The sequence below is a fragment of the Oryza sativa genome, chromosome 5 (genome assembly GCF_034140825.1).
Source record: "Oryza sativa Japonica Group chromosome 5, ASM3414082v1".
Lineage (NCBI taxonomy): Eukaryota > Viridiplantae > Streptophyta > Magnoliopsida > Poales > Poaceae > Oryza > Oryza sativa.
The window spans coordinates 24052800-24077203 of NC_089039.1; the positions used below are offsets into that span (position 1 = coordinate 24052800).

The following is a 24404-nucleotide window of genomic DNA, read 5'->3' on the forward strand; positions in this document are numbered from 1 at the left end:
ATGGTGAAAATGGCAAAGTGACAACAGATGCACGCTTCGTATTGGCATTTTATCGAACCGTGTTTTTGGGGTGGCATTCTAGCGAAACCGTGTTTTGAACGTGGCCAAATGTTCATTTTCTCCATGAAAATTATGGTCCAACTATGAATTTGAACACGTGTGTCTATATTTATAGTTAAGATTGATTTTTTTTAATGGAGGGAGTACTCCCTCCGTCCATAAAAAACTAACATATTGGATGTGACACATCCTATCTACAAATCTGGACATCCAGTACTAAATTGGTTTTTTATGAGATAGAGGAAGTATGTGAGTATAACAGTGGATCAATGTAATGAATACCGTCGATTTATGGTATCTACAATAACATGAAAATTGTAGCACACTTTTATTTAGTGTAGTAATGATGTGTTTAGTTCACGTCAAAATTGGAAGTTTGGTTGAAATTGGAATGATGTGATAGAAAAGTTAGAAGTTTATATGTGTAGGAAAGTTTTGATGTGATGGAAAAGTTAGAAGTTTGAAGAAAAAATTAAATTTAGAGCTAAACTCGGCCTGAGATATATAGGCCTTATGCCCTTGATCGGATGGCTGCCAACTCCCATAATTTATAGTAATCATGTTGATCCTCTGCCTTACAACGTCTCTAATGCAGAGTAGCATGGTCCATCGTAATACAGTTAGTAATATGTTAAGTAATACTTCCTTCATCCCAAAATAAAGGGTTTTAGAATGGATGTGACGCATCTTACTACTGTAAATTTGAATAGACATTTAAATTCTTAAGACATCCAGATTTGTACTATTGTGATGTGTTCCATCCATTCAAGAACCTGCATATTTTGGAATGGAGGGAGTACTTCCTCCATCTGAAGTCTAAAACATGCTTCTTCCATCCCATAAAAACCAATTTTTGATTGTGTATCTTGACCTAGATACATAGTCAGTAGTTGATTTTATGGGATGAAGAGAGTATTTACTATTTTTTAAGCAAGACCAAAGAAAAAAAATTAACTTATACTAAGATGCATACTGTTAATGCCCTAAAATTAACTTATATGATGCATGCTGTTAATGCCCTGAATATGGGATACCCAATACTTAATACATCAAATACGAAATCAAGTCTCATACATATAGCAAAAATCCTGGATAAAGAAAGAGAAATATCTACTATTATAAAAATTAAAACTTAAAGATGTTTTTACTGGTATTTTGGTACGTCATCCGTATCTGAGTCAGGTTTTAAGTTCGTTCGTTTTTGGAAATACAGATGCGTGTTTGAGTTAGATTTTAAGATTGTTTTCCTTTTGGAAGTATAATAGGAGTCGTATAAGAAATCTTTAAAAAAACTCGCATGCTAGCATGAGATGAAATACGAACCTAATTGTAGCTCATGATTTCCTGAAAAAAATATCCAAACGACTTCCCACAGTGAATTTTATCTAACTAAACCGTAAACAATAATAAAATTAAAATAGCATTTACCCGTTGCAACACATGAATATTTTTTCAAGTAAATAAGGAAAGAGAAATAAATACCACTCGGACACTACAAAGTCTAGCCTGTTTGAAGGGAACGTACTTTAGCTTTCCTGCTACCCGTTCGCAAAAAATGGTGAAACTTTAAAAGTCAAATTCGCTTTTAACGCTACTAACAGGATTTCAAAAGCCTATATTTCTGTAGAGAATATAATACGATGGGATTTCTAGGGCCGTCAATTCAGAACGAGCATTCAGATCATGATACATGAACACCAATGCTCTTTACCGAACAAAACACAAGAGGATTAAAATGCCAAGCAGCATCAAACTTTGCTCAGAAACATTAAGCCAAGTCAAATCTCGTAATAGTAACACAACCAAAGAAAAACATTTTTCCCACATAGCATTTCAAACTTCATGACATTATCTCCAGTGGCGATGTTAAAACATTTTGGCAGTAGTGCTAATTTAACAGAGGTTCTACAGGGTAGCTTTTGATGAGATACGATTTAGACAGCCGGCGAGAACCAGGCGACCCTTTCCTGGGGATCAAGAAATCTTCAGCGCTTTCCACCACCACCACCAATCTTCGGGCCCTTGGAACCCCTCGGGGCGGCACCCTTCGACTGCGACTTCTGGGACTTGGTTACCTCAGCCTTCTTCGCCTTCTTTTCATCCTTGGTCTTCTTGATGCGTTCCTTGATCTCACTGCACAATGCATAAGCTCAGATGAATTTAGTCCTTTAGCATCATCGAAATGTATATCGGAGGATTATGCATACACAAGATGCAATAGGGGATTATGCATGAATATGAACAGAGAGTTCACTAGGAGCAGACATCCAATAAGAATGGGTAGCAAACATCATGTTGCAATGATACAGTGAGCTGTGCAGAACAAAGGCAGCAAACGAAAACACTGCTTGAGAAGTTAAGAGGCACCGCATGAGGTAAGGGCTAATGCAGTGAAAATGAAGGCAAAATGTAACCCATATAGAGTGGCAATGTTCTATTCCATGGGTGGATACTTTGTTGGAACCAGTAACCAGTCTAAATGGCAATCATTCAGGGAAAGAGCATACCGAAGAGCAGCTTCTCTAGCAGCATCACGAACTTCAGGCTTTTCAGCTCTCTTCTTTTGGATGACTTCCAACGAAGCACCAACAATTGACCTAGAGTATGGCTTCTTGGTGGTGCGGCGCCTCTTCTTGACAGCTTCAGCATGGATATCCTAAAAAACAGAAAATTGGGAAAGGGTGTAAACAGAATTTATCTGATCGGAAGCAATACATAGCATGACTAACTGTACATATATACAAGGAATTGAGCATAAGCTGACAAAGAGAACTACATGGCACAGACATAACCAAAGTACCCAAACATACAATATTTTTATCTGCACGCAAACACTGCAAGGCGCTTATTTGAAGAATCAACATGATGTTTGCACAGTAAAAAAAACCGCAATCTTGAATGTAGACGGTCACACTTAATCATACAAACAGACATTTACTGGAATCCAGGTTTGATAGCTTAAGAAACAATTAACTTAGCATTTCAAGCACAATACAACATTACAAATTTTAAGCATTCGGCTCAACCCAACAAATTTAAGAAAGCAACGGTCAGTGAACAAAAAAAAAAGGGTTAAAGGTCATCCAGTTAGAGTATGTGCATATAGGTGAGAAAACGCCCGCCTAAATCTAGATACAATACCTTCTTGTGCTGCTTCCTGTACATGGCTGTCCAGGTAAGCTTTGCAGGCTTCAGGCGGTTGTGGAAGTAGCGCTTGCATTTTGAGTTTGCAAAAAGGAAGACCTGTACAATATACCAATACGTTTACAACAACCTTCTAAGCAGAGAAATATCCTGACATTAAAGCAATCATTCGATGAACAGCCTGACCTGTGAATCAGCACGAATAAAGCGAATGCCCTTCCCTGGATATATCTTCTGGCCACTAAAACGGCAAAGCTCTGTCCTGTAGGATAAAAATAAAAGTAATAGTTGAAATACCTTCCAAATATGAAATAGTACTCATTGGTAAATCATTGCTATTAACCTTTTACTACCATTAACCAAAAAACTACATAGCCTAGAGCATGCACAGGATAAAAGGGCACTAAAACAATCTACAATCATATTGAAACAACAAAATATACACAGGAACTTACTTCAGCACCATCTTCTCAGCTTAAATCCTCACAGAATTCTGCCAAATTTCCAACATCAAAAGAAAAAGGAATCAGGACTAGAATCCAGAAAACAAAATTGTGCAGAGGTAATCATGGAACATTAAAAACCTACATCAAGATATCGACAATACACAGACAGGGTAATCATCTCAAATTTTAACTATTAAAAATGTAGGGATTCTACAGGCAGTAGAAGCATAATCAACTTAGCTTAGCTCCTGCTGCAAGGATACTACCCTGGTCCATCTTGCACATTAATCAACTAGGCTACTATGCAATCACAAAGGCCATAGCACCTGAGTGCGACTGTGCGACACACACAAGGTTCCTCAAATGCTCAAAGCACTCAAGAGAACCAGAAACATTGCAGTTCATACGCGCATCGGATTACCATCCATGACTAGGAATCCAGAAACCCAGAAAGGGGTGAACTGTCGGGTGACTACTGGCAGAAGAAACATGAGACAAACCTTCCCTGCAAAGCGGGTTCCCTGGTTCATATAGCACACACAAGAATAGGCTACTACGCCATCACAATAGCTATATCGCCTCAGTACCGGTGCTTTCCCTCGCATCTAACAAATCTAGAATCTATCAAAGAAGCGCAGCTAGTCATGATAAATCAGACCAAACAGAATAACTACATACTCCACAAAACTGGAATCCTTCCTCCAAAGGAGTAGCAACCGATGTATATACATCGCACTACACTACAGGTAATCCAGAACCCCAGAAAGGGGTGAACTGTCGGGCGACTACTGGCAGAAGAAACATGGGACAAATCTCCCCTGCAAAGCGGGTTCCCTGGTTCATATAGCACACAAAAGAATAGGCTGCTACGGCCATCACAATGGCCATAGCGCCTCAGTACCGGTGCTTTCACACGCATCTAGGCAAATAATCCAGAATCTATCAAAGAAGCGCAGCTAGCCATGGTAAATCAAATCAAACGGAATCACCACGGTGTCACATACTCAAGAAAACCGGAATCCTGCCTCCAAAGGAGTAGCAACAGATGTATATACACCGCACTACACCGTGTCAAGATCAACTATAAGAGAGAAGAAGAAGAAACCATCCCCATTTACAAGCTCAAGGATCTCCGGCATTTCTTCTTCTTCTTCTCGAATCTAGCCTAGGACCGCCGCAACGACCAACCCGCCCTAATTCTTCTAGTCGCTCGAGGGAAATGTAAAGGGCAGCAGAGGCATAGACGCTGCAAGAACTATCTGCGGCGGTGGTAGAGGCGAGACGAAGAGCATTTCGACGCGATACCTTCGGAGCGCAGCCGTCGGCAGCGGCGATGCGGCGGTGGCGGCGGCGGCGGCGGCGCGGGAGGGAGAGGGGGGAGCAGCGTGTGCTCCGCGAGGGTTTCTTATGAGACGGGGGAGAGCTCACGAGTGGGCCGGGCTTAAGATTGGGGAAGTTAGGAACAGGCCTATATGGGCCCGATCCATCGGCATGTGGGCCGTCAGGTTGAATCCTATGCGTATGGTCCGTGGGCCCGTGGCCCATCCTAATCTGCTTTGCTTAGGCTTTTTTTTTTCATTTTCTTCTGCGAGATGCTTAACCATCTTTTTTCCCCATTTTGTAATAGCTCTTCGTTTTTATTACATCATCTGAGAGAGCATCTTCCTACTAGGGTCTGTTTATATTTGAGTTGAAGTGCGTATATTTGGTACTAACTTTTTTTTCGTAGTCAAATTGTTTTCACTTTGACCAAATTTATTAAAAAAAAGTTAGCAAGGTCAATAACGCCAAATTAGTTTTATTAAAACTAACATTTAATATATTTTTATAATATATTTATTTTGTGTCAAAATTTTTTTTTATATTTTTCTATAACTTTTCTAGAAACACATTAACATTTAATATATTTTGATAATATATTTGTTTCGTGTACTATATTTTTTGAGAAACACAGAATAAATGCATGCGCTCAAAACGTGCACACACCCACTCCTATGAGCACCTCCAGAAGACTGGACCAGCATATCTCTAGATCGATGAAGTCACCACGGGCGTCAATAGAAGACTAGACCGATATATTTTGAGGTTGATGAGACGAAGTCACTATGGGTGTCGATAGAAGACTTGGTCGGCATATCCTGAGATTAACGAAGTCACCACGAGTGCCTATCTGTCGATGGGTAAGTCGCCTATCACTGAAAATATAATTAGCCGTAAATACAAGTATATATGTCAATTCTATGATTTGAGCTCAGATGAGCTGTTTCCATCACAAGTAATCTAGTTGAGCTATACTCATTTCATTTCTATAGATTCGATCAAACTTAAAATTTTAATTAATATTTAAGTAGGAAAAAAATAAATAGTAGACGTGATTTAGTTTACTACTCCATCTGTTTAGTCTACGACTTTGCCAGCAGACAAGCTGAGGGGCAAAACGGCCGGCGAGCATCCACGGTGCTAGTAGTCTTCAATATGAAGCGTCGCCGTCGACGGCCGGCCACCGCCACACCTGCGCACTCGTCATGCCGGGATTTTCGCCGGTGCCTATCTAGTAAAAAAAAATCTTGCCCACGTCTAAAACAAATTATTTATTGAATTATTTTTACAAATTTAGTTATAAAACTAAATTAAATATTTGATAACTAAAGTTAACAAAAAAGCTTTCAATGCAGTACAACACGGTATTTTCATGAAAACATACTTTTTTTAAAGACTCGTGGGAAAGAATTTAGCCTAGATATAGTTGATGGTCTTAAATTATTTTTTTTCAGACAATATGATATTTTTGCTCTTTGTCTTAAATTAACATTTGAGACTGATTCTAGAAATGTAATTTGACTAACATGAAATTTAATAATATAATTTATTAATCAAAATATTATTACACCGTAGCATTAGCACGGGTAAATTACTAGTTCTATGAAGTACTAGAAAGAACGGACATAGAGCCTGTTTGGGGAAGCTTTTAGTAGCTGAAGATTTTTCTAGAAGCACTAGTTATCAAATCCTCCCTCAAACAATCTAGATTTTCATTCAGATTCTAAAAAGCTGTAGCTGTAGAACCTAGGGATGGCAATTTTCCCGTTGGGGGCGGGGACCCGCCGGGTACCCACCCCTACGGGGACGGGGACGGGGCGAAATTTCAACCCGCGGGGCTGCGGGGACGGGGCACCGGAACTATGCGGGGGTGGGGGCGGGGCCACAGGCTCACCCGCGGGTGACCCACGGGGCCCCGGAATATAGGGATCTAAAATATGGCATACAGCCCATAATCAAATTTAGGCCCATATAGCCCAATATATATATATACAGATCAGTAAAGAGAAGCCAACCCTAAGACTTGTTTGGTAACTTGAGGGAAGGGGATTAGGAGTTTACACGAGGGAATTTATGATGAGATTAAGATGGGAATTTGATTTTTAATCCCAATGTCTTGTTTGGTAGATGTGATAGAAACTGATAGGGAGTTTAGTTGGAGATTAGCTCATTAATAAAAACGGATGGCTGAGATTTGCTTAGACAAAGTAAAGGAGAAATTCCCTCCCAATTACCTGCCCCTACCCAGGTATTGAAAAGGAGGGAGTTTCTTCCTCAATTCCCCATCCCAATCCCACCAAAATTCCCATGTCTCCCAACCAAACAAAATACTTAATAGCCTCATCCCTCTAATCCCAATTCCTCTTAAAAACTCCCTCCAACCAAACGGGCCGTAAAATCAATCCCGTGAGTTTGTCGCCGCCGCCACCAATCTCTATTCTCGTTCCAGTAGTTTTGACTTTTGACGCTATCCCACAAATCACGCAACACATCACACGCCGCACGCCGCTTTGGCGCTTCCTCACCTCCACAAATCACGCCTCGCGAGTTGGTCCCGCACCATCAAGTAGCGGCGGTCGGCGCTCTTCCACGCTGCCCGTATCGTTGCTCTCACGGACGCCGTCTCCCCATCCTGCCATCCGCCGACGCCCCATGTCGTTCTCCTACCTCTCCAGCTGCCGGCGCCTGTGCTGTTCTCCTCCTTCTCCGACCGTTCCTCTCCCTCCGGCTGCTGCAGGTTCCCCACATCATTATTCCCTTCCTCCACCCGGCTGCTGCAAGTTTCCCAGACCATTCTTTCCTTCCTTCGGCTGCTAGCAGTCGCCGCTTGTATCTGGGTGCGGGGACCCGGAAATGGTGCGGGGCCCCGGAGGGGCCGGGGGCGGGGATTGATTTCGCCCCGTTCCTCACTCCGGGGCCGGGGCCGGGTGAACCCTCAAGGATGCGGAGGCGGGGCCGTTCCTATCCAACCCGCACCCGCCCCGTCCCGCCCCGTTGCCAACCCTAGTAGAACCTATAAAATAAACTATAAACTAAAAGTTGGCTTCTCCATATTCTTACCCACTGTTTCTCGTAATTTTAATCTCCTCGAGACAAAGGTCATAGTTTGACCGTCAATGTTCAGTTCGCTCTCACTGGGACAACTTTCAGTTTTTCAGCGCCGTATTGTTATACTAGCCTAGCACATGCATACACCACACATTATCAGCGTTTTTTCAACAAGACGGCAATTTAATTGACAAGGATACGCATTGCATTTGCAAACGAATTGACAATGCCACTAACTCGCCGTAACGTATGGCCGGCCTCCGTGAGAATGAAATGCGAGTGAGACTGATCAAATCATTTCATTTTATCATGTAAGTGCAGTGTCTAGCTAAATTCACGATGAGCACGCAACACTTCAGTAGAGAACAATTAAGAACAGGGTAGGACGTGCCATGCCACACGAGGAGTTTCTATACGTACGTTCTCTATCTTAAATAGGAAGAATATATACGCAAACATCTCCATGTAGTGCGATTTCTCCCACTACATCCACTCCACTAATTAAGGTGTGATTTCTCCCACTACATCCACCCACTAATTATAAGGTGGCATATATAGCCACATGTTAAGGTTTTAGAATTCAAATGTCGATGTTTGAACAAGGATGAGATGCACGAGACAATACTGATTTTTACAAACACCTGCGTGCATCACGGACCGTTTAACCGTAGGCGAAGATCGATTTCGATCGCTTGATCTGTAGTAGTGTTCATTCATAGAGTATATTTCTTAAACCGAACCTTAGAATTGATAGATTAATTGAGTCAGCTCAGACCGATCAGTGAAGTGCACAACTCTTTTAAATCACAATAAGAAAATCCCTTAAAAGTAATAAGGTAGAGCTATATTACGTGGCGAAATCAAAAACATTAATTAGGTTGAGTTCTTTAGTTGATCGAGGTTAGGAACTAACATCTCACGCACGTAAAATGAAGTAATTTATTAACTTATCACTAATTAAGTATTAGCTGAACTTTTATGAAAAATGAATTAATATATTTTTTAAACAACTTTTGTATATAATTTTTTTAAATACGTATTATTTAGCAATTTAAAAAACATACGCATGAAAAACGAGAGAAGTAAGTGAAAAACGTGAACAAATAAACTCAACCAGAGTATTAAGAACACGCTCTTTGCTCCGTGGCTCGCTCTTAAAATGGGTTGTCAATAGACACGCTCGCTAAACGACGTGCGTTTTCCATCGTGCGTGTACTGTTGCTCCACAAAATCGATGAGGTCAAAAGAACGAAACAGCTTCCATTCACACGTGCGACCCGAGCTAGAGTAGTTTTAAAAGCTAACACGTGCGATCAAAAAAGTCGTGGACTGGAGGCGTGGCCGTCCGATCCGGAGTGAAGCTGACAGCGAATTTTCTTTTTCTAGTGAGCCATGCCACTTGTCGCCGTACGTTCAGTTGGTCCACGGCCACTGTACAGGCTGTTTAGATTTAAAGTTTAGATCCAAACTTTAATCATTTTTCATTAAATCAATCTATCATATACACATAACTTTTCAGTCACATCATCTCTAATTTTAACCAAAATTTAAACTTTATACTCAGCCAAACATTAAATCGATCTGAAAGCAGGAGTAGCCGAGTAGTACGGCAATAGCCGCAATATGCAGACATGCATCCACTAAACTCGAATTCAAAGACAAGAAATTTTCTTACTGCCACAAAAAACAATCATGATCAAAGCACGTAGTAATAATTAACCTTTCTGGGTAACGTAATAATGCTATTAGCAGCAGCACTACCCCTCTATCTAAAAAATACAATCCTAATCCTAGCTACGAACTTGAATAACTATCTCTCAGTCTAAAAAACAATCCTAGTTACGAACTTGAACATATATGTGCCCAGGTTCGTAGCTATAATTTATTTTTCTGGGACGGAGTAGTACGCCAGTAAGAGATTAGAGTCAATTTTCCTTTTAAAAAAAGAGATTAGGGCCAATTTAAATAGTAGGAACAAGAAAACGAATTAATAGGAAAAACCCATTATTCTAACAGAAATAGAAGTGTAAAACAAATAATTTAAAATACAGGAAATACCATGTGATTGTACCGTAGGAAAAAAATCATATGAGAAAGATAAACTCAAAGGAAATTTTCTAAGAGTTTTGAGCTCTTGCTAAGTTTTCTACAAAAATCTCTGTAGAATTATCTATTCAATAGGAATTTCAAAGGATTGGATATGATTCAATCCTTTGATTCAAAGCCATTCTTTGAAATCTTTTCTATAGGATAAAAGTTATCTTAAAATTTCTATGTTTTTCCTCCAAATCAAAAGGGTCCAGTGTATAAAATACATAACTGTCAACAATTAAAAGCGTTACGTCATATTACAGGTGACCAAGAGATCATACATATAATAGTTGGCTATCGACACAATTTCCAATAGATTGATCATACTTTTTTTAATTTAACTTTCACACGCAGATGCTTATTATACTACACATAACCCCACAATCATGTTTTTAGAGCAGGTACAATAGCAGATTATAAACTAGCTATAAACACATATTAAGGAGATGAAAGAAGAGAGATAAGCAGCGAGCTATAAATTTATAGCCAGCTACAGCATGGACTCCAAAACGCAATATGTGTATGACATGTGAGACCAAATATTAATAATATAGTATATATTTATAGATAACTATTATATGAATTAGCTATTAAATTGACTATATCAGATAATTTTGAGTCAGTAGTTAGCTATACTATTAAACTTGCTTTTAAATGTGTTTGGAACCGACGCCAAATCAATCACCTGCGCACATATGGCTCATCACTTTTTCTTGCATGCATGCATTACCGCCAGATTAAACTGTATATTAGAGCAAGTTTAATAGTATTAATAGTATAGCCGATTATGGGCTCCAAATCATATATAGTTAATTTAATAGTCAATTCATACCATAGTTATCTTTAAGTATGTGCTACATAATTAATGTCTGATCCCACCTATCATACACACATGTATCTTGGAGTCCATGCTGCAGCTGGCTACAAATCTGTAGCCCGCTGCTCTTATCTCTTCTCTTTTATCTTCTTAAAATATGTTTATAGCTGGCTTATAGTCTACTATTGTACATGCTCTTATAGTTTCTCTAATTACTCCCTTTGTTCTAAAATATAAGATATTTTGGTTTGATGAGACATATCTTATAAATAGCTCTAGATTTGTAGTACTAGAACGTATCCTATTCAATTAATTTTTTTTATATTTTGAGACGAAAGGAATACCTAACTTTACGCATGTCAAATCTTGTTGAATCATCACAGCGATAGTAAAAGTTCTCTTTTTCTTTAGAGGAATCTTAAAAGTTTTCTAGTTCTTACATCACTTGAGAACAAACAACGAAATCAAATCTTGTCATTATGCAAACGCTTCAGAATGTCTAAACTGCTCGTTGTTTGCTTGCTTGTGCCGCCCAACTCACACTGCACTAGCTTGCGATGACAGCATTGGACATTTGTTAATTTGGATGATATCTCCATTGACAAAATATCTGGCAGTCGACGTAGTCAAATTTAATGCAGGAATGAGTTGTAAATTGTAATCACATGGAGATTATTGACATGACTGCTGTTAGTGCAGAGAACTTGTGTGTGCGTGCGCGTGTGGTTTTGACCTGAACTGTAGTGGTGACTGGCCAAACTGCACTGCAGCATCAATGTGCTGTTTAGTGATCGGTGTGGAGGGTCAACTGAATAAATTTCAGACTTTAGCAGCAGCAGCACACTGAATTAATTTGAGAAAAAAAACAACATAGTACTAGAAATCTCATCAGTAGTTCTTCTGTCCATGAACAGTGGCAGCAACTATCAGTCGACCACTCGTGACTAACCAGGTCAAGATCACTAGACCAGCTCGAGATCATATGAAGTTTCAATGGAATCTCCAACAACATACTTCCTTTGTCCTATAAAAAATCAAATTAAGATAATAAGAGATATTTTCTAGTATAATGAATTTAAACAGGCTTTTAACCAGATTTATTGTAATAGAAAACATTACATCTAATCCTAGATTGGTTTTTATAGGACTCTTTCCTCCTTCAGTCCCAAAATAAGTGCACTTTTACACTGTTCATGTCCAACGTTTAACCGTTTATCTTATTTGAAATTTTTTTATGAGTATTACTTTTATTGTTATTAGATGATAAAACATGAATAATACTCTAAGCATGACTATTTGTTTTTAATTTTTCATAATTTTTTAAATAAGATAGACGGTCAAACGTTAGACACGAATACCCACGACTGCACTTATTTTAACGTTGTAGATGACAGTCCGACAGTGACATGGTTCATATGATTCCCTCAGCAGACTATTAGAAGCTTTGATTAGCCTTTGCCAATGGCTGCTCTCGCTTGGATTTAAGCTCCTGGCACTGGCCACTATAGCCCACTAGCCACATAGTACTATGGAGTATGGACCTGCTTGAAAGCTGTAGATTCCAAGGGCCCGTTCGAACGAGCATTTTGGCTCAGCTAACTGGCGGCACTTATAATAAAATAATCTATTAATGCATAATTAATCGGTTCCTATAAACTTAAAAATAGAATTATTTGATTTTAGAAAAGCCTTTTGTGTAGAAAACTTTTACATGAAACACAACGTTTAGTAATTCTGGAAGTGTGTTCACGAAGAAGAACGAGTAAGTTGCCATTGTAAATTGCTCTCTAGAACTTAGCATACAAAGTATAAAGTGAGTAGTAGCTAGCTGGTGAGAATCTAAAAAGGTTGAAGGTTTTAATTTCTGATTTTTAGTTTATTTCCTAAAGTGTATAGCTTTTATTCTCGTAATATATACTTCTACATGAAAAAGATTGACTACCCGGTACCGAGCAACTTGTCATGTGATTGACTTTATGATCAATGTCCTGATGTGCAGTACTATCTCCAAGATTGGAAGATGACGAGCCAAATGACGCAGTTTTTGCATCGAAGCGTTGAAACCGGTTGTCAAATTAAAGTATTTCTTTTCTTCAGATTAAAGTATATCTGCAAATTCTTTAAGCTGCATTATTTTGACTTGGGAGCAACCAGCCAAGACCACGGAAACAAGAGTGACATGGGCAACAAAGTCGATAATGTACCTAGACTGAGTTCTTTTCATCAACCCCAAACCGTAATTTTTTAGCATGTTTCTCAAACGATTAAATGATATGTTTTGTAAAAAAAAATTGTATATAGAAGTAACTAAATTAATTTTTCAAGTTTGTAATAACTAATACCTATTAATCATGCGCCAATGGTTTATCTTACGTTCGTGAAAAAGTGCAGCCGAAAATCTACCACTAGCTACTTAGAAAAGAACGCACCCTTATATTAAAGTATAAGTGAATTGTTTGTCTTTTTTATGAGCTAAGTTTTTATAGTTTATATTGAACTGGATGATACATACAACTCAGTATAACTTCTCTTTGCCCCAACACCCAAAAAAGTTTCATAATCTGTGGCACTGTCTGTGGGCCTCATCGTTTGGCTTTTTTCGTAATAAGCCAAAACGGCTTATTAGAGAATAAAAATGAATTTGTAGGTAAAACTTTTATATATGTGTTCTCGGTGACGTAAAAGCCAATGCTGAAAAAGAAACTACGTTGAAAATATCACAAAATCAATGTTAAAATTAAGTTTGAAAATTTAAATTTTGCCTTTTTCTTTGGCTGAATAGGCCATCCGATGGAAGCCATTGTTGTAAAACATGGTACTCCTAGCAGATATTCGGTTGAAGCAATGCCAACATGTCATCAAGTACAATATCTTATCCTCTTTGTAAAAAAAATTATAATCCTAACTTCGAATCTAGATATATACGTATAGAGGTTTGTAGCTAGAATTTGTTTTTTTTAAGGCAGATCTTAGTAGCTTCCAAAGCCGTCATGCATTGGTTAAGCCTTAACTAAGCCTAACGACATATGTCAATCACGATCATAACTTGACTGAGAGAATGTTGTTGCTTCAAGGAGTAACTAACAGTGCGTGAATAAATCCTGTACCACTCGAGAAAACCAATCATTGATTGCTTTAAGTATATCCATTCGTGCCAGCGTTAATTAGGACAAGAAATAGGTTGTATTACAGGTTGTCGTCATGAAGCTGAGGCAACAAAGAATGAAGAAAATAAGACTAAACGAAGTAAAATCACATGTACATCCAGGTTATACTATATAAGCTGGGCTGGGATTTGGTTATTACAGAATGTCTACACTTGGAGTAGGTGATCAATGAGTATTTTACCTAGAAACATATGTGACGGTCTAGTTTTAAAATTGATGGTCCTTAATACTTTTTTTACTTTCTTTCTTTTAAACTGGTTCATGTGTGTCTTGGTTGTGTACATCCTAGTTATACCGAGATCGAGAATACTCCAAGCACAATTGTATTATTTTGATGTAATTGACTAAGATCAAAGAAAGCTTCTATTTCTAACAAAATGTACATCCTAGCTGTGTGTTTCTTTGCCTGCCTGCAATGGTGTTTGAGGCTAAAGAGCTATGCATGCACATTTAACGTTGAAAAATACTTTCATAGATATGACTCAAAAATACTTTATCAATCAAGCTGTTGCTCCAATTAGCTTGCTTGTAGTTTCATATTATCTCTGCTATGTATTGGCAACTCCTAGAATTTATAAATTGTCTACGAAACATGTTTTTTTCGCTGTGGCCTACCCTCAAAGGCTCATGAAAATCGACGAGTTTAAAAGGCGGGCACGCTAAAAGACCTGCCTAAAAAAATTGATTTTCGCGGGCGGCACACTTAAGTCACTCACCTAAGGATTTCTAGTGTAAAAAGATGAAATTCCAAATCCTAATATCCTCCAATTCACAAATTCATGATGCAATTCCACCATAACAAATTTTAAAAAGATTTGACAAATTCACAATGCAATTCCACCAAGGACGTCATCATCGACATCCCAACGTCGGAGTCGTCCTCTTCAGCGTCTTCTTTTGGGAGAAGCCAACGCAACACACCATCATTGGTGTTGGCGAGGGAGGGCAGAGGCCGGCCACGACGAGGTCTGCATTATTTTTGGTCACAACTATATAGGTCATGAGGTGGCGGTGCCATATAGGTATTTATTAAAGGCATAGAGGAGAGGAAGAGGTGACTAATAAATGTGGATAAGTAATACCTTGATATAACAGTTGATAATTTTATACTAACACAATCAAATGGCTTAGGACTACCCATTATGTGTATCTGGTTAAATGTGAACACTACTAAAAAGACACATGCAGGTTTTAAAAAAACAGTATTACCCAACCGAGGAGGTGGAGGTGGGCGACAAGGCGATGCTGCTCCTCTTGGAGGCGGAGGCGAGCGATTCCCCCTCCCCCTTCCCCTCTCGGTGCAAGACGACATCAGTGGCGTCGACAGCGGGGTAGGGCAGTGTCAGCGGCTGTTCCCGTGGCAGCGGACGGGGTTGATAATTTGAAACTAACATGATCAAATGGGTTAGGATTGTTAATAACTGTAGCCAATTAAAGGTGGAGAGAATGGGTAGAGATTAATAACGAATGCAGATAAGTAACTCCTTGATCTAACATTTGATAATTTCATACTAACATAATCAAATGGCTTAGGATTGTTCATGACATGGCTTCGTGCATGTGCTTATATTCGTCACAACTATATAGGTCATGAGGAGGTGTTACTCTACAGGTTTTATTGAAGGTAGAGAGGAGAGGAAGGGACGAATAAGGAATGCAGATAAGTAACTCCTTGATCACGATTGATTGTTTTATACTGACATGATAAATTGACTTAGCATAATCATGATGTATATTTGTTAAAGGTGGAGAATAGGGATAGAGATGACTAATGAGTACGGGTAAGTAACTCATTAATCAAATGGTTGATTGTTTCAGACTAACATAATCAAATGGCTTAGGATAAGAGATGGCTAGTAAATACAGACATGCAACTCATTTATCCAATGGTTGATAATTTCATACTAGCATAATCAAATTAGTTTTGATTCACTCATGATGTAAATCTAATTAAATGTGGAGAGAAGGGCTAGAAATTACTAAAAATAAATGAGGATAAGCTACTCCTTTGTCCAGTGGTTGATAATTTTATACTATCAAATGACATAGTATGACTCATGATGTGTATCTATATAAAGGCATAGAAGAGGGGTAGGGATACCTAATGAATGAGGATAAGTTACTCCTTGATCCAATGGTTGATGTTTTTGCACTAAGATAATCAAATGGCTCAGGTTAAGAGACGACAAATAAATGCAGATACTCTTTGATCCAACAGTTTATTTTGTACTAACATGATCAAATGGGTAAAGATTACTCAACCTAAACATAGGTGGAGAGGAGGGGTAGAGATGACTAATGAATGCAAATAAGTAACTCCTTAATCCAACGTTGATATATTTGTATTAACATAATAAAATGGTGGCCCAGCATAAGAGAAGAGTTATCATTACAGATAAGTAACTCCTTGATATAATAGCTAATTTTATACTAAACATGATCAAATGGATAAGGATTACTCGTGATGTGTAGCTAAATATAGGTGGAGAGGAGGGGTACAGATCACAAATGAACGCGGATAAGTAAATGATTCATCCAACGTTTGATAAGTACCCCCCCTCCCCAAGGTAGCGACAGCAACACTATGGAAAACGCTTTATATCGCACGTCCGACGAAACAGAAATATCGGACGCCTCATCTACCACACTAAAAATGCTGCAAATCAGCGGCCTGATGGATCGGACGAACCCTATCACTGTAACATGTATGCCTAGCTATTTCTTTTCATTCTTTCCTCCTCTCTTTAAATATTTTTTCTTCTAAATTACTTATCCAATCTACGAACCAATCACACTATTGTATTCGTTGCAATTAAATATTTACAACAAGATATCATATAATTATATTATGTCAAAAGAAAAACATGTGTTTCAAACCGTTAAAACTAAATGTTTCATGCGTGATAGTGATATGTTTCAATGTGCGTCTTCCGTGTGTTTCATAAAGAGCAATGCTACACGTACTAAATTTTTCTGACTAAACTTTTACTAACAATCATTTCAACCGTTTGATTTAAGTAGATAGAAGTTATAAAAAAATCTAGATGCACTCATAGCATGACACATCAGTATTAGTAAGAATTTAGTAAGAAAAAGTTAGTACGTATAGCCTTTTCCTTTCATAAATTTTTTGAAACTAACTGCTACTACTTTCTCTCCATCTCATCCATGCACACATGCATGTATTTTAGCAAACTTCAAAATAATTTTTCTCTTAAATTATTTATCCAATCTATGATCCGATCGCACCATTGTATTCGTTTTAATTAAATCTTTACAACAAGATATTGCATGATTATATTTTGTTGAAAGAAAAACACATGTATCCGTTAATACTTGCTGTTTCATATGTGACAGCGACCTGTTTCAACGTGCATCTTCACCATGTTTCATAAAATATTTAAATGTTTCAGTTGCTGATTTTTTTGTTTCACCATATATAACTTAATGTTTGACTTGTTGGCCAACTGCAATATTTGACCATCCGTTTTTTTTTCATCGGACGTCCGATGGGTAGCTTTCTCCCAACACTACGAGTCAACTACCCATCCCAGTGCCATCCATCCATACATCATCGTCTCCTCCGACCACAGATCACACACACCCAAAAAAAACAAATACTCCCTCTGTTTCACAATGGAAGACTTTCTAGCATTACCCACATTCATATAGATGTGTCTCGATTCACTAACATCTATATGAATATGGACAATACTAGAAAGTCTTACATTGTGAAACGAAGTAGTAGCCACGAGCTCTTTTTTCTCGCGGCCATTCTTGGCTGCCTCGGTTGCTACCTCCTGCATGTGCCGCGCAATGGAAATGAGGCCTCGTGATCTCGCCGCCGTCCTGGCTATGTCCTGCCTATTGCTCCTCCCACTACTCGTCTCCTCGGTGCCCGTGTCGGGTAAAGCTTCGTCGTCATAGATCTCCTGGAATTCTTGATATGTGTTTTGACTAGTTGATAATTATAATTTGCGTGTCGATGCGTTCTTGCAGGAATCGTGCACTTGAGCAGCCAACAACAACACCCGTCATCTCGAAACATCTATGCAGATGTAGTTAATCTTTCTCATGTCCTTCAATTTCTGAATTCCCGTAAGATTTAAATTAATTTGTTGGCATGTTACTACAAAATCTCGTAGACAGTTCATAGCCACCTTTACAAACCAATTCTAAAATGAATATGTACTTTCTGAAGGCTAAATTCTGAAACAATTAGTAATGTTGGTGATAGTGATTCTGAACATGGCTTTGTGTATGTCCATGCAGGGATATGGTGGCAGCGGCGACGGACGTGGAGGTGAATGACTATCCAGCGCTAAGAGCCAATCCTCGCCATAACCCTAAACGTCCACTGGGGAGAGAAATGTCCGTCCAGGACATGGTGGCGGCAACGACGAATGCGGAGGTGAATGACTACCCGACGCCAGGAGCCAACCACCGCCATAACCCTAAACGTCCACCAAGAAGAGAATGAAATCAATCAAGCTACTACTGGAACTAGCTAGCATGTAGTTCTGCATTATTTCTGCTAGATGTCAGTGACTCTCAGAATTAATAAAGTATATAATTACATAAGTCAAGTGCACTATTACGAAACAAGATTTTTTTTCGAGGTGGTCAAAACGCGATTTGCACATGGCCACACACCCTGCCTATGATTGAAGGCTTGAGAAGATCTACAGTTTTCGAAGGCAAGCATCCTAAGAGACCCACTTGCAAAAATCAATTTTTTATAGGTGGCACACTTAATTTACCCACATACAAAAAGAATTTCTAGTGTAAAAAATGAAAATCTAGATTTTAATATCCTCCAATTTGAAAATCAGAATGCAATTCCACCATCACAAATTTAAAAAAGAATTGACATATCAAATGCAATTCCGCCAAGAACTTCGTCGGTGGCATCCCAGTGGCAGAGTCATCCTTTGCGCAGTGGCAGAGTCATCCTTTGCAGTGTCTTTTTCAGGGAGAAGCCGATGCAGCACACCATCACTGGCGTTGACGGTGGAAGGCGAATGCCAGCCGCAATGAGGTCTGCATTATTTTGGTCAAAACAATATATGTCACGGGGAGGTGGAACTATAAAGGTCATGAGAAGATGCTACTATCAAGGTATTATTAAGGAAAAAGCCCAAATTAGCCCCCTAAACTATTGTGGCAGTTGAAATTACCCCCTCAATTCAAAAACTGCACCCTCAACTTTTTATATGGACGAATTACCCCTGACAAACTTCGGAACAGTTTTGGTCTTACGTGTCGCACACGTGGCAGTCCAGTCAGCATAAAAAAATTAAAAATATAGGGCCCACATGTGGTGACTAAGAGAAGAGGCAAAATTGACAAGTGGGCTCCTCTATTTTTTTATTCTTTTATGCTAACTGGACTGCCACATTTGTGCCACGTAGGACCAAAACCACTCTGGAGTCGATCAGGGGGTAATTCGTCCGATATGAAAAGTTGAGGGTGAAGAATGTCTGGTTTTTGAATTGAGGGGGTAATTCGTACCGCCACAATAGTTCGTGGGGGGCTAATTCGGACTTTTTCCTATTATTAAAGGTAGAGAGGAGAGGAAGAAACAACTAAGAAATACAGACAAGTAACTCCTTGATCTAACAGATGATTATTTTATACTAACATGATCAAATGACTTAGGTTACTCATGATGTGTATATGTTAAAGGTAGAGAACAGTAGAAGAGATGACTAATGAGCACATATAAGTAACTCCTTAATCAAATGGTTGACTGTTTTATACTAACATATTCAAATGGCTTAGATAAGAGACGACCGGTAAATATAGATATGCAACTCCTCTATCCAACGGTTCATAATATCATACTGACATAATCAAATATGTTTCGATTTACTTGTGATGTGTATCTAATTGAAGGTGGAGAGAAGGGGTAGAAATTACTAAAAATTAATGTGGATAAGTAACTGCCTTATCCAATGATTGATGATTTTATACTAACATGATAAAATGGCATAGTATGATTCATGATGTGTATTTGGATAATGGTGTCGAGGAGGGGTAAGGATGACTAATGAATGGGGATAAGTATCTCCTTGATCCATCGGTTGATATATTTGTATTAACATAATGAAATGGTTCGGCATAAGAGGCAACTTATAATTACGGATAAGTAACTCCTTGATCTAACAACTAGTTTTATGCTAACATGATCAATTGGATAAGGATTACTCATGATGTGTAGCTAAATATAGGTGGAGAGGAGGGGCTAAGGAGATCACAGATGAATGTTGATAAGTAAATGCTTCATCCAACGTTTGATAAGTACCCCAAGGCAGCGGCAGCAACACTGCGAGTCCACTACTCATCCCAGTGCCATCAATCCATCCATCATTGTCTCCTCCTAACACAGATCACACTACACAAAGAACAACAAGTAGCCACGAGCTCTTCTTTCTTGCAGCCGTTCTTGGCTGCCTCGGTTGCTACCCCTGATGCGCCGCGTAATGGAAATGAGGTCTCGTGATCTCGTCGCCGTCTTGGCTATGTCCAGCCTACTCCTTCTCCCACTACTCGTCTCCTCGGTGCCCATGTCGGGTAAGCTTCGTCGTCATTGATCTCCTGGAGTTCTTGATATGTGTTTTTACTATATGCTAATTATAATTTGTGCCTTGATTCATTCTTGCAGGAAGCCTGCACTTGAGCAGCCAACAGCAACACCTGTCGTCTCCAAACATCTCTGCAGATGTAGTTAATCTTTCTCAAGTCCTCCAATCTCTATATTCCCCTAATATTTAAATTTGCCGGCCTGTTAATAAAATATCATAGACAGTTCATAGCTACCTTCACAAACCAATTCTAAAATGAATATGTACGTTCTGGAGGCTAAATACTGAAACAAATAGTAATGTTGATAGTGATTCTGAACATGGCTTTGTGTATGTCCGTGCAGGACATGGTGGCGGCGACGACGACGGACGTGGAGGTGAATGACTACCCAGCGCCAGGAGCCAATCCCCGCCATAACCCTAAACGTCCACCAGGAAGAGAAATGTCCGTCCAGGGCATGGTGGCGGCGGCAACGAATAATGTGGAGGTGAATGACTACCCGGCGCCGGGAGCCAACCCCCGCCATAACCCTAAAAGTCCACCAGGGAGAGAAATGTCCGTCCAGGGCATGGTGGCAGCGGCGACGGACGTGGAGGTGAATGACTACCCAGCGCCAGGAGCCAATCCCCGCCATAACCCTAAACGTCCACCAGGGAGAGAAATGTCCGTCCAGGGCATGGTGGCGGCGACGACCGATGTGGAGGTGAATGACTACCTGGCGCCAGGAGCCAACCCCCGCCATAACCCTAAACGTCCACCTGGGAGAGAATGAAATCAATCAAGCTGCTGCTGGAACTAGCTAGCTTGTAGTTTCGCATTATCTCTGCTAGTTGTCAGCAACTCTCATAATTAATAAAGTATCTAATTACATAAGTTGAGTGCACTACTACAAATCAAGATTTTTCGAGGTGGCCAAAATGCAATTTTGCACATTGCCAGACGCCCCGTCTGCGATTGAAGGCTTGTGAAAATCGACGGTTTTCAAAGGTGGGCACCCTAAGAGATCCGCTTGTGAAAATTGATTTTTCACAGGCGACATGCTTAATTCACCCACATGCAAAAATAATTTCTAGTGTAAAAAAAAAGAAAATCCAGATTTGAATATCCTCTAATAAGAAAATTCACAGTTCAATTCCACCATCACAAATTTAAAAAACATTTGGCATGTCAAATGCAATTCCAAAAAGGGCTTTGTCGTCGTATCCCAGCGTCGGAGTCATCCTCTGCAGCGTCTTCTTCAGGGAGAAGCCGACACAGCACACCATCATTGGCATTGGCGAGGCAGGGCGAATGCCACCTGACGGAGCGTGGGGCTCCTCACCGGGAGACCGCGCAGGTCCCCCTTTGCCGGTTCGGCCGGGGGCGCTAAGTGAGGTTCTTCGCCCTCGATCTGAGGAACGTCAGCGAGAGAGGAAGTGCACAAGACACGAGCGACGTAGACAGGTTCGGGCCGCTGAGAAGCGTAACACCCAACTCCTGTGTTCTGGTGGATCTGTGTGTGAAGGAATACAAAGAGCCAGAGAGCGAGAGAGAGTTCAGGCTCTAGAACCCCTTCGCTAGAGTCCCAACCCCTCTTTCTCTTTTTTCTCTTTTTTTCCCCTCCTAGGCCTGGGCCTCCTTTTGATCTGGTCAGGGGTCACCACATGGGCCTCTAGCTGCCTAAGAAAGGAAACATGCTTTTTACAATGAGGGCTAGTCTACAGCCGGAAGTGACCTCTGACAAGCAGAGCACACGCCTCCTGCCCCGCTTGCCAGCTTTCCCGGTGGACGCCCATTTCAACCTTCATTCAATGGCCAGCGACTTCCTTGCCATGCTTGCACTGAAGCCTGGAATGGATCTGACCGGGACTGACATACCAACTCCAGGAGTTAGCACGCCGGCTCCGGCTAGGGACGAGAGCCAGGAAGCTCTCATCATTCCGACGGGACGGGGCGAGGCGTGTGACAGGCCGCCTGTTGCCACCTAACCCGCGATCTGACTGGTCTGTGACCGGTCACACACCGCGACCGGTCACGGACCGGATAAGCGTGCGCTGCGCCGCATTAAATGCGGCGTGGCGCGTTCGTCCATCCTGCTATAAATGCGGTTAGGTGAGCCCCGCTGTGCTCACCTAACCCACACACGTGGCGCCAAAACCACAGGGGGTCGGGGCGCCCCAGCCCTCGGGGCCGAAACGGGGGCGCCCCAGCCCTCGGGGCCGAAACGGGAGCGGCCCGACCCCTCGGGGAGACAGAGGGAGGGGTGGCCACGTCACCCTCGGGCCCGACCCCCCCCCCCCCCGACGGGGTCAGGCCACGTGGGTGACCGCGGCTACCCAAGCCTCTAGTCACGATACCCCCGGCCCCATGTCACCGACAGTAGCCCCCGGCGTTACGCCATGGTGATCGCCCCCCTCGAGGGAAGCGCTCGGGCGTGACGCCACTCCTTAGGCCCGGTGACAGGTGGGGCCGGTCCCTACAGGTGGGCAGAAACCCAGCGGTCGCAAATCGCGCGCATCGGCAAGGGAAAACCGACCGACAATAATGAGCGGCCTCTTTAAGACCGCTACATTACTCGAGCAGCGCGCGAATCGGAACGAGCCGGCTCGTTTCGCCTGGAGACATGATGATGGCGCTTTTCACGGTTGGCGAGCGTAGTTAATGCGCGCACGATCTGCCCCATCTCAACCGCCACGGCCGCACATCTGCCGCGTGCGCCGCAAACGGGCGAGTGGGGTTAGTGGAGGCGTGGGCGCGAGAAACGAGGGGGCGAGGTAGTGGGCGCGGGAAGCGAGGAGCCGGGCATAGCGTTGGCAAGGGTGTAAAGACGCCGAGGAAGGGATTCGTTTCCTTCCTCTCGCTACTCTTCCCCTTGCCTTCGCCACTTGCGCTCTAACTCTTCGTTTCCTGTGCCCTACCCTTGCCGCACTCGCTCGCTCTCAAGCTCCTCCTCCGCCGGCGTCATGGCACGGGGCTCCGCACCGCTCGACGGTAGCGTGCTGCCGCCTTCCCGCATCGTAAGCGAGAGGCAGGCCGGGCTGCCGCGCCGATTCATGCCGGAATCTGCCACCGGCCGGGAGGTGGTCGCGCTGGGCGAGGGACGCCCGGCGCCACACTACCCGGGGCGGTCCGTCTTCTTCCTCTCTTTCGCAATGGCGGGGCTGGTCCCGCCATTCTCTATTTTTTTCATGGATATTCTGGAGTTTTATGATCTGCAGATGGCGCACCTCACCCCCAACGCGATAATGACGTTGGCCATCTTCGCGCACCTGTGCGAGATGTTTATCGGGGTGCGCCCATCTCTCCGACTGTTCCGGTGGTTCTTCACCGTACAGCCGGTGTCGCCGCCGACGGTAGTCGGTGGCTGCTACTTCCAGCCGCGGGGGCAGGTGCTGAACCGCTACATTCCCTGCGTCCTCCGCAAAAAGTGGGACGACTGGAAGAGCGATTGGTTCTACACCCCCCTCGCCGACGAAGCGCGCCTCCGACTTCCGAGCCAGCCCCCGGCGCAGGCCTCCAGCTGGCGGGCGGCGGTAGATCTGGGAGACGGCTACGACGCCGTTCTTGACCGCCTGGTGGGTCTGCGATCCCAGGGGCTCACGGGGGCCATGGTGTTCGGCGACTACCTTCGTCGCCGGATCGCGCCGCTCCAGCGGCGCGCCCGGGGCGCCTGGGAGTACACCGGGCCCGAGGACTACATGAGGACCCACCAGGGGCGCAAATGGGACTGGGACCCTGAGGACTTCA

At 41.8% G+C, this 24404-nt stretch overlaps 2 protein-coding genes across 2 annotated transcripts; one reads left to right on the forward strand and one right to left on the reverse strand.

Moving 5' to 3' along the window:
• Window positions 1-1790: 1790 nt before the first annotated feature.
• On the reverse strand, window positions 1791-5064 carry LOC4339145 (large ribosomal subunit protein eL24). Its single transcript, XM_015785370.3, has 6 exons — window positions 4956-5064; window positions 3660-3697; window positions 3391-3466; window positions 3202-3303; window positions 2568-2716; window positions 1791-2193 (listed from the first exon to the last, which is right to left on the reverse strand). Exons 2-6 carry the CDS (start codon window positions 3668-3670, stop codon window positions 2046-2048), a joined length of 486 nt encoding a protein of 161 aa, XP_015640856.1. The 5' UTR covers window positions 3671-3697; window positions 4956-5064; the 3' UTR covers window positions 1791-2045.
• Window positions 5065-20309: 15245 nt separating this feature from the next.
• On the forward strand, window positions 20310-21551 carry LOC107276013 (uncharacterized). Its single transcript, XM_015783592.3, has 3 exons — window positions 20310-20666; window positions 20758-20816; window positions 21022-21551. The coding sequence occupies exons 1-3, from the start codon at window positions 20564-20566 to the stop codon at window positions 21448-21450; spliced, it is 591 nt and encodes a 196-aa protein (XP_015639078.1). The 5' UTR covers window positions 20310-20563; the 3' UTR covers window positions 21451-21551.
• The last annotated feature ends 2853 nt before the right edge of the window (window positions 21552-24404 follow it).

What these genes read in the sequence shown, in the direction of transcription:
- LOC107276013 (XM_015783592.3), top strand. Translation starts at nt 20,564, where the DNA reads ATGCGCCGCGTAATGGAAATGAGGTCTCGTGATCTCGTCGCCGTCTTG. An exon ending in CTCCTCGGTGCCCATGTCGG is followed by an intron (nt 20,667 to 20,757) that starts GTAAGCTTCGTC and finishes TCATTCTTGCAG; the next exon opens with GAAGCCTGCACTTGAGCAGC. An exon ending in CTCCAAACATCTCTGCAGAT is followed by an intron (nt 20,817 to 21,021) that starts GTAGTTAATCTT and finishes ATGTCCGTGCAG; the next exon opens with GACATGGTGGCGGCGACGAC.
- LOC4339145 (XM_015785370.3), bottom strand. An exon ending in TTATTCGTGCTGATTCACAG is followed by an intron (nt 3,304 to 3,390) that starts GTCAGGCTGTTC and finishes TATATTGTACAG; the next exon opens with GTCTTCCTTTTTGCAAACTC. An exon ending in GCTAGAGAAGCTGCTCTTCG is followed by an intron (nt 2,194 to 2,567) that starts GTATGCTCTTTC and finishes TGCATTGTGCAG; the next exon opens with TGAGATCAAGGAACGCATCA.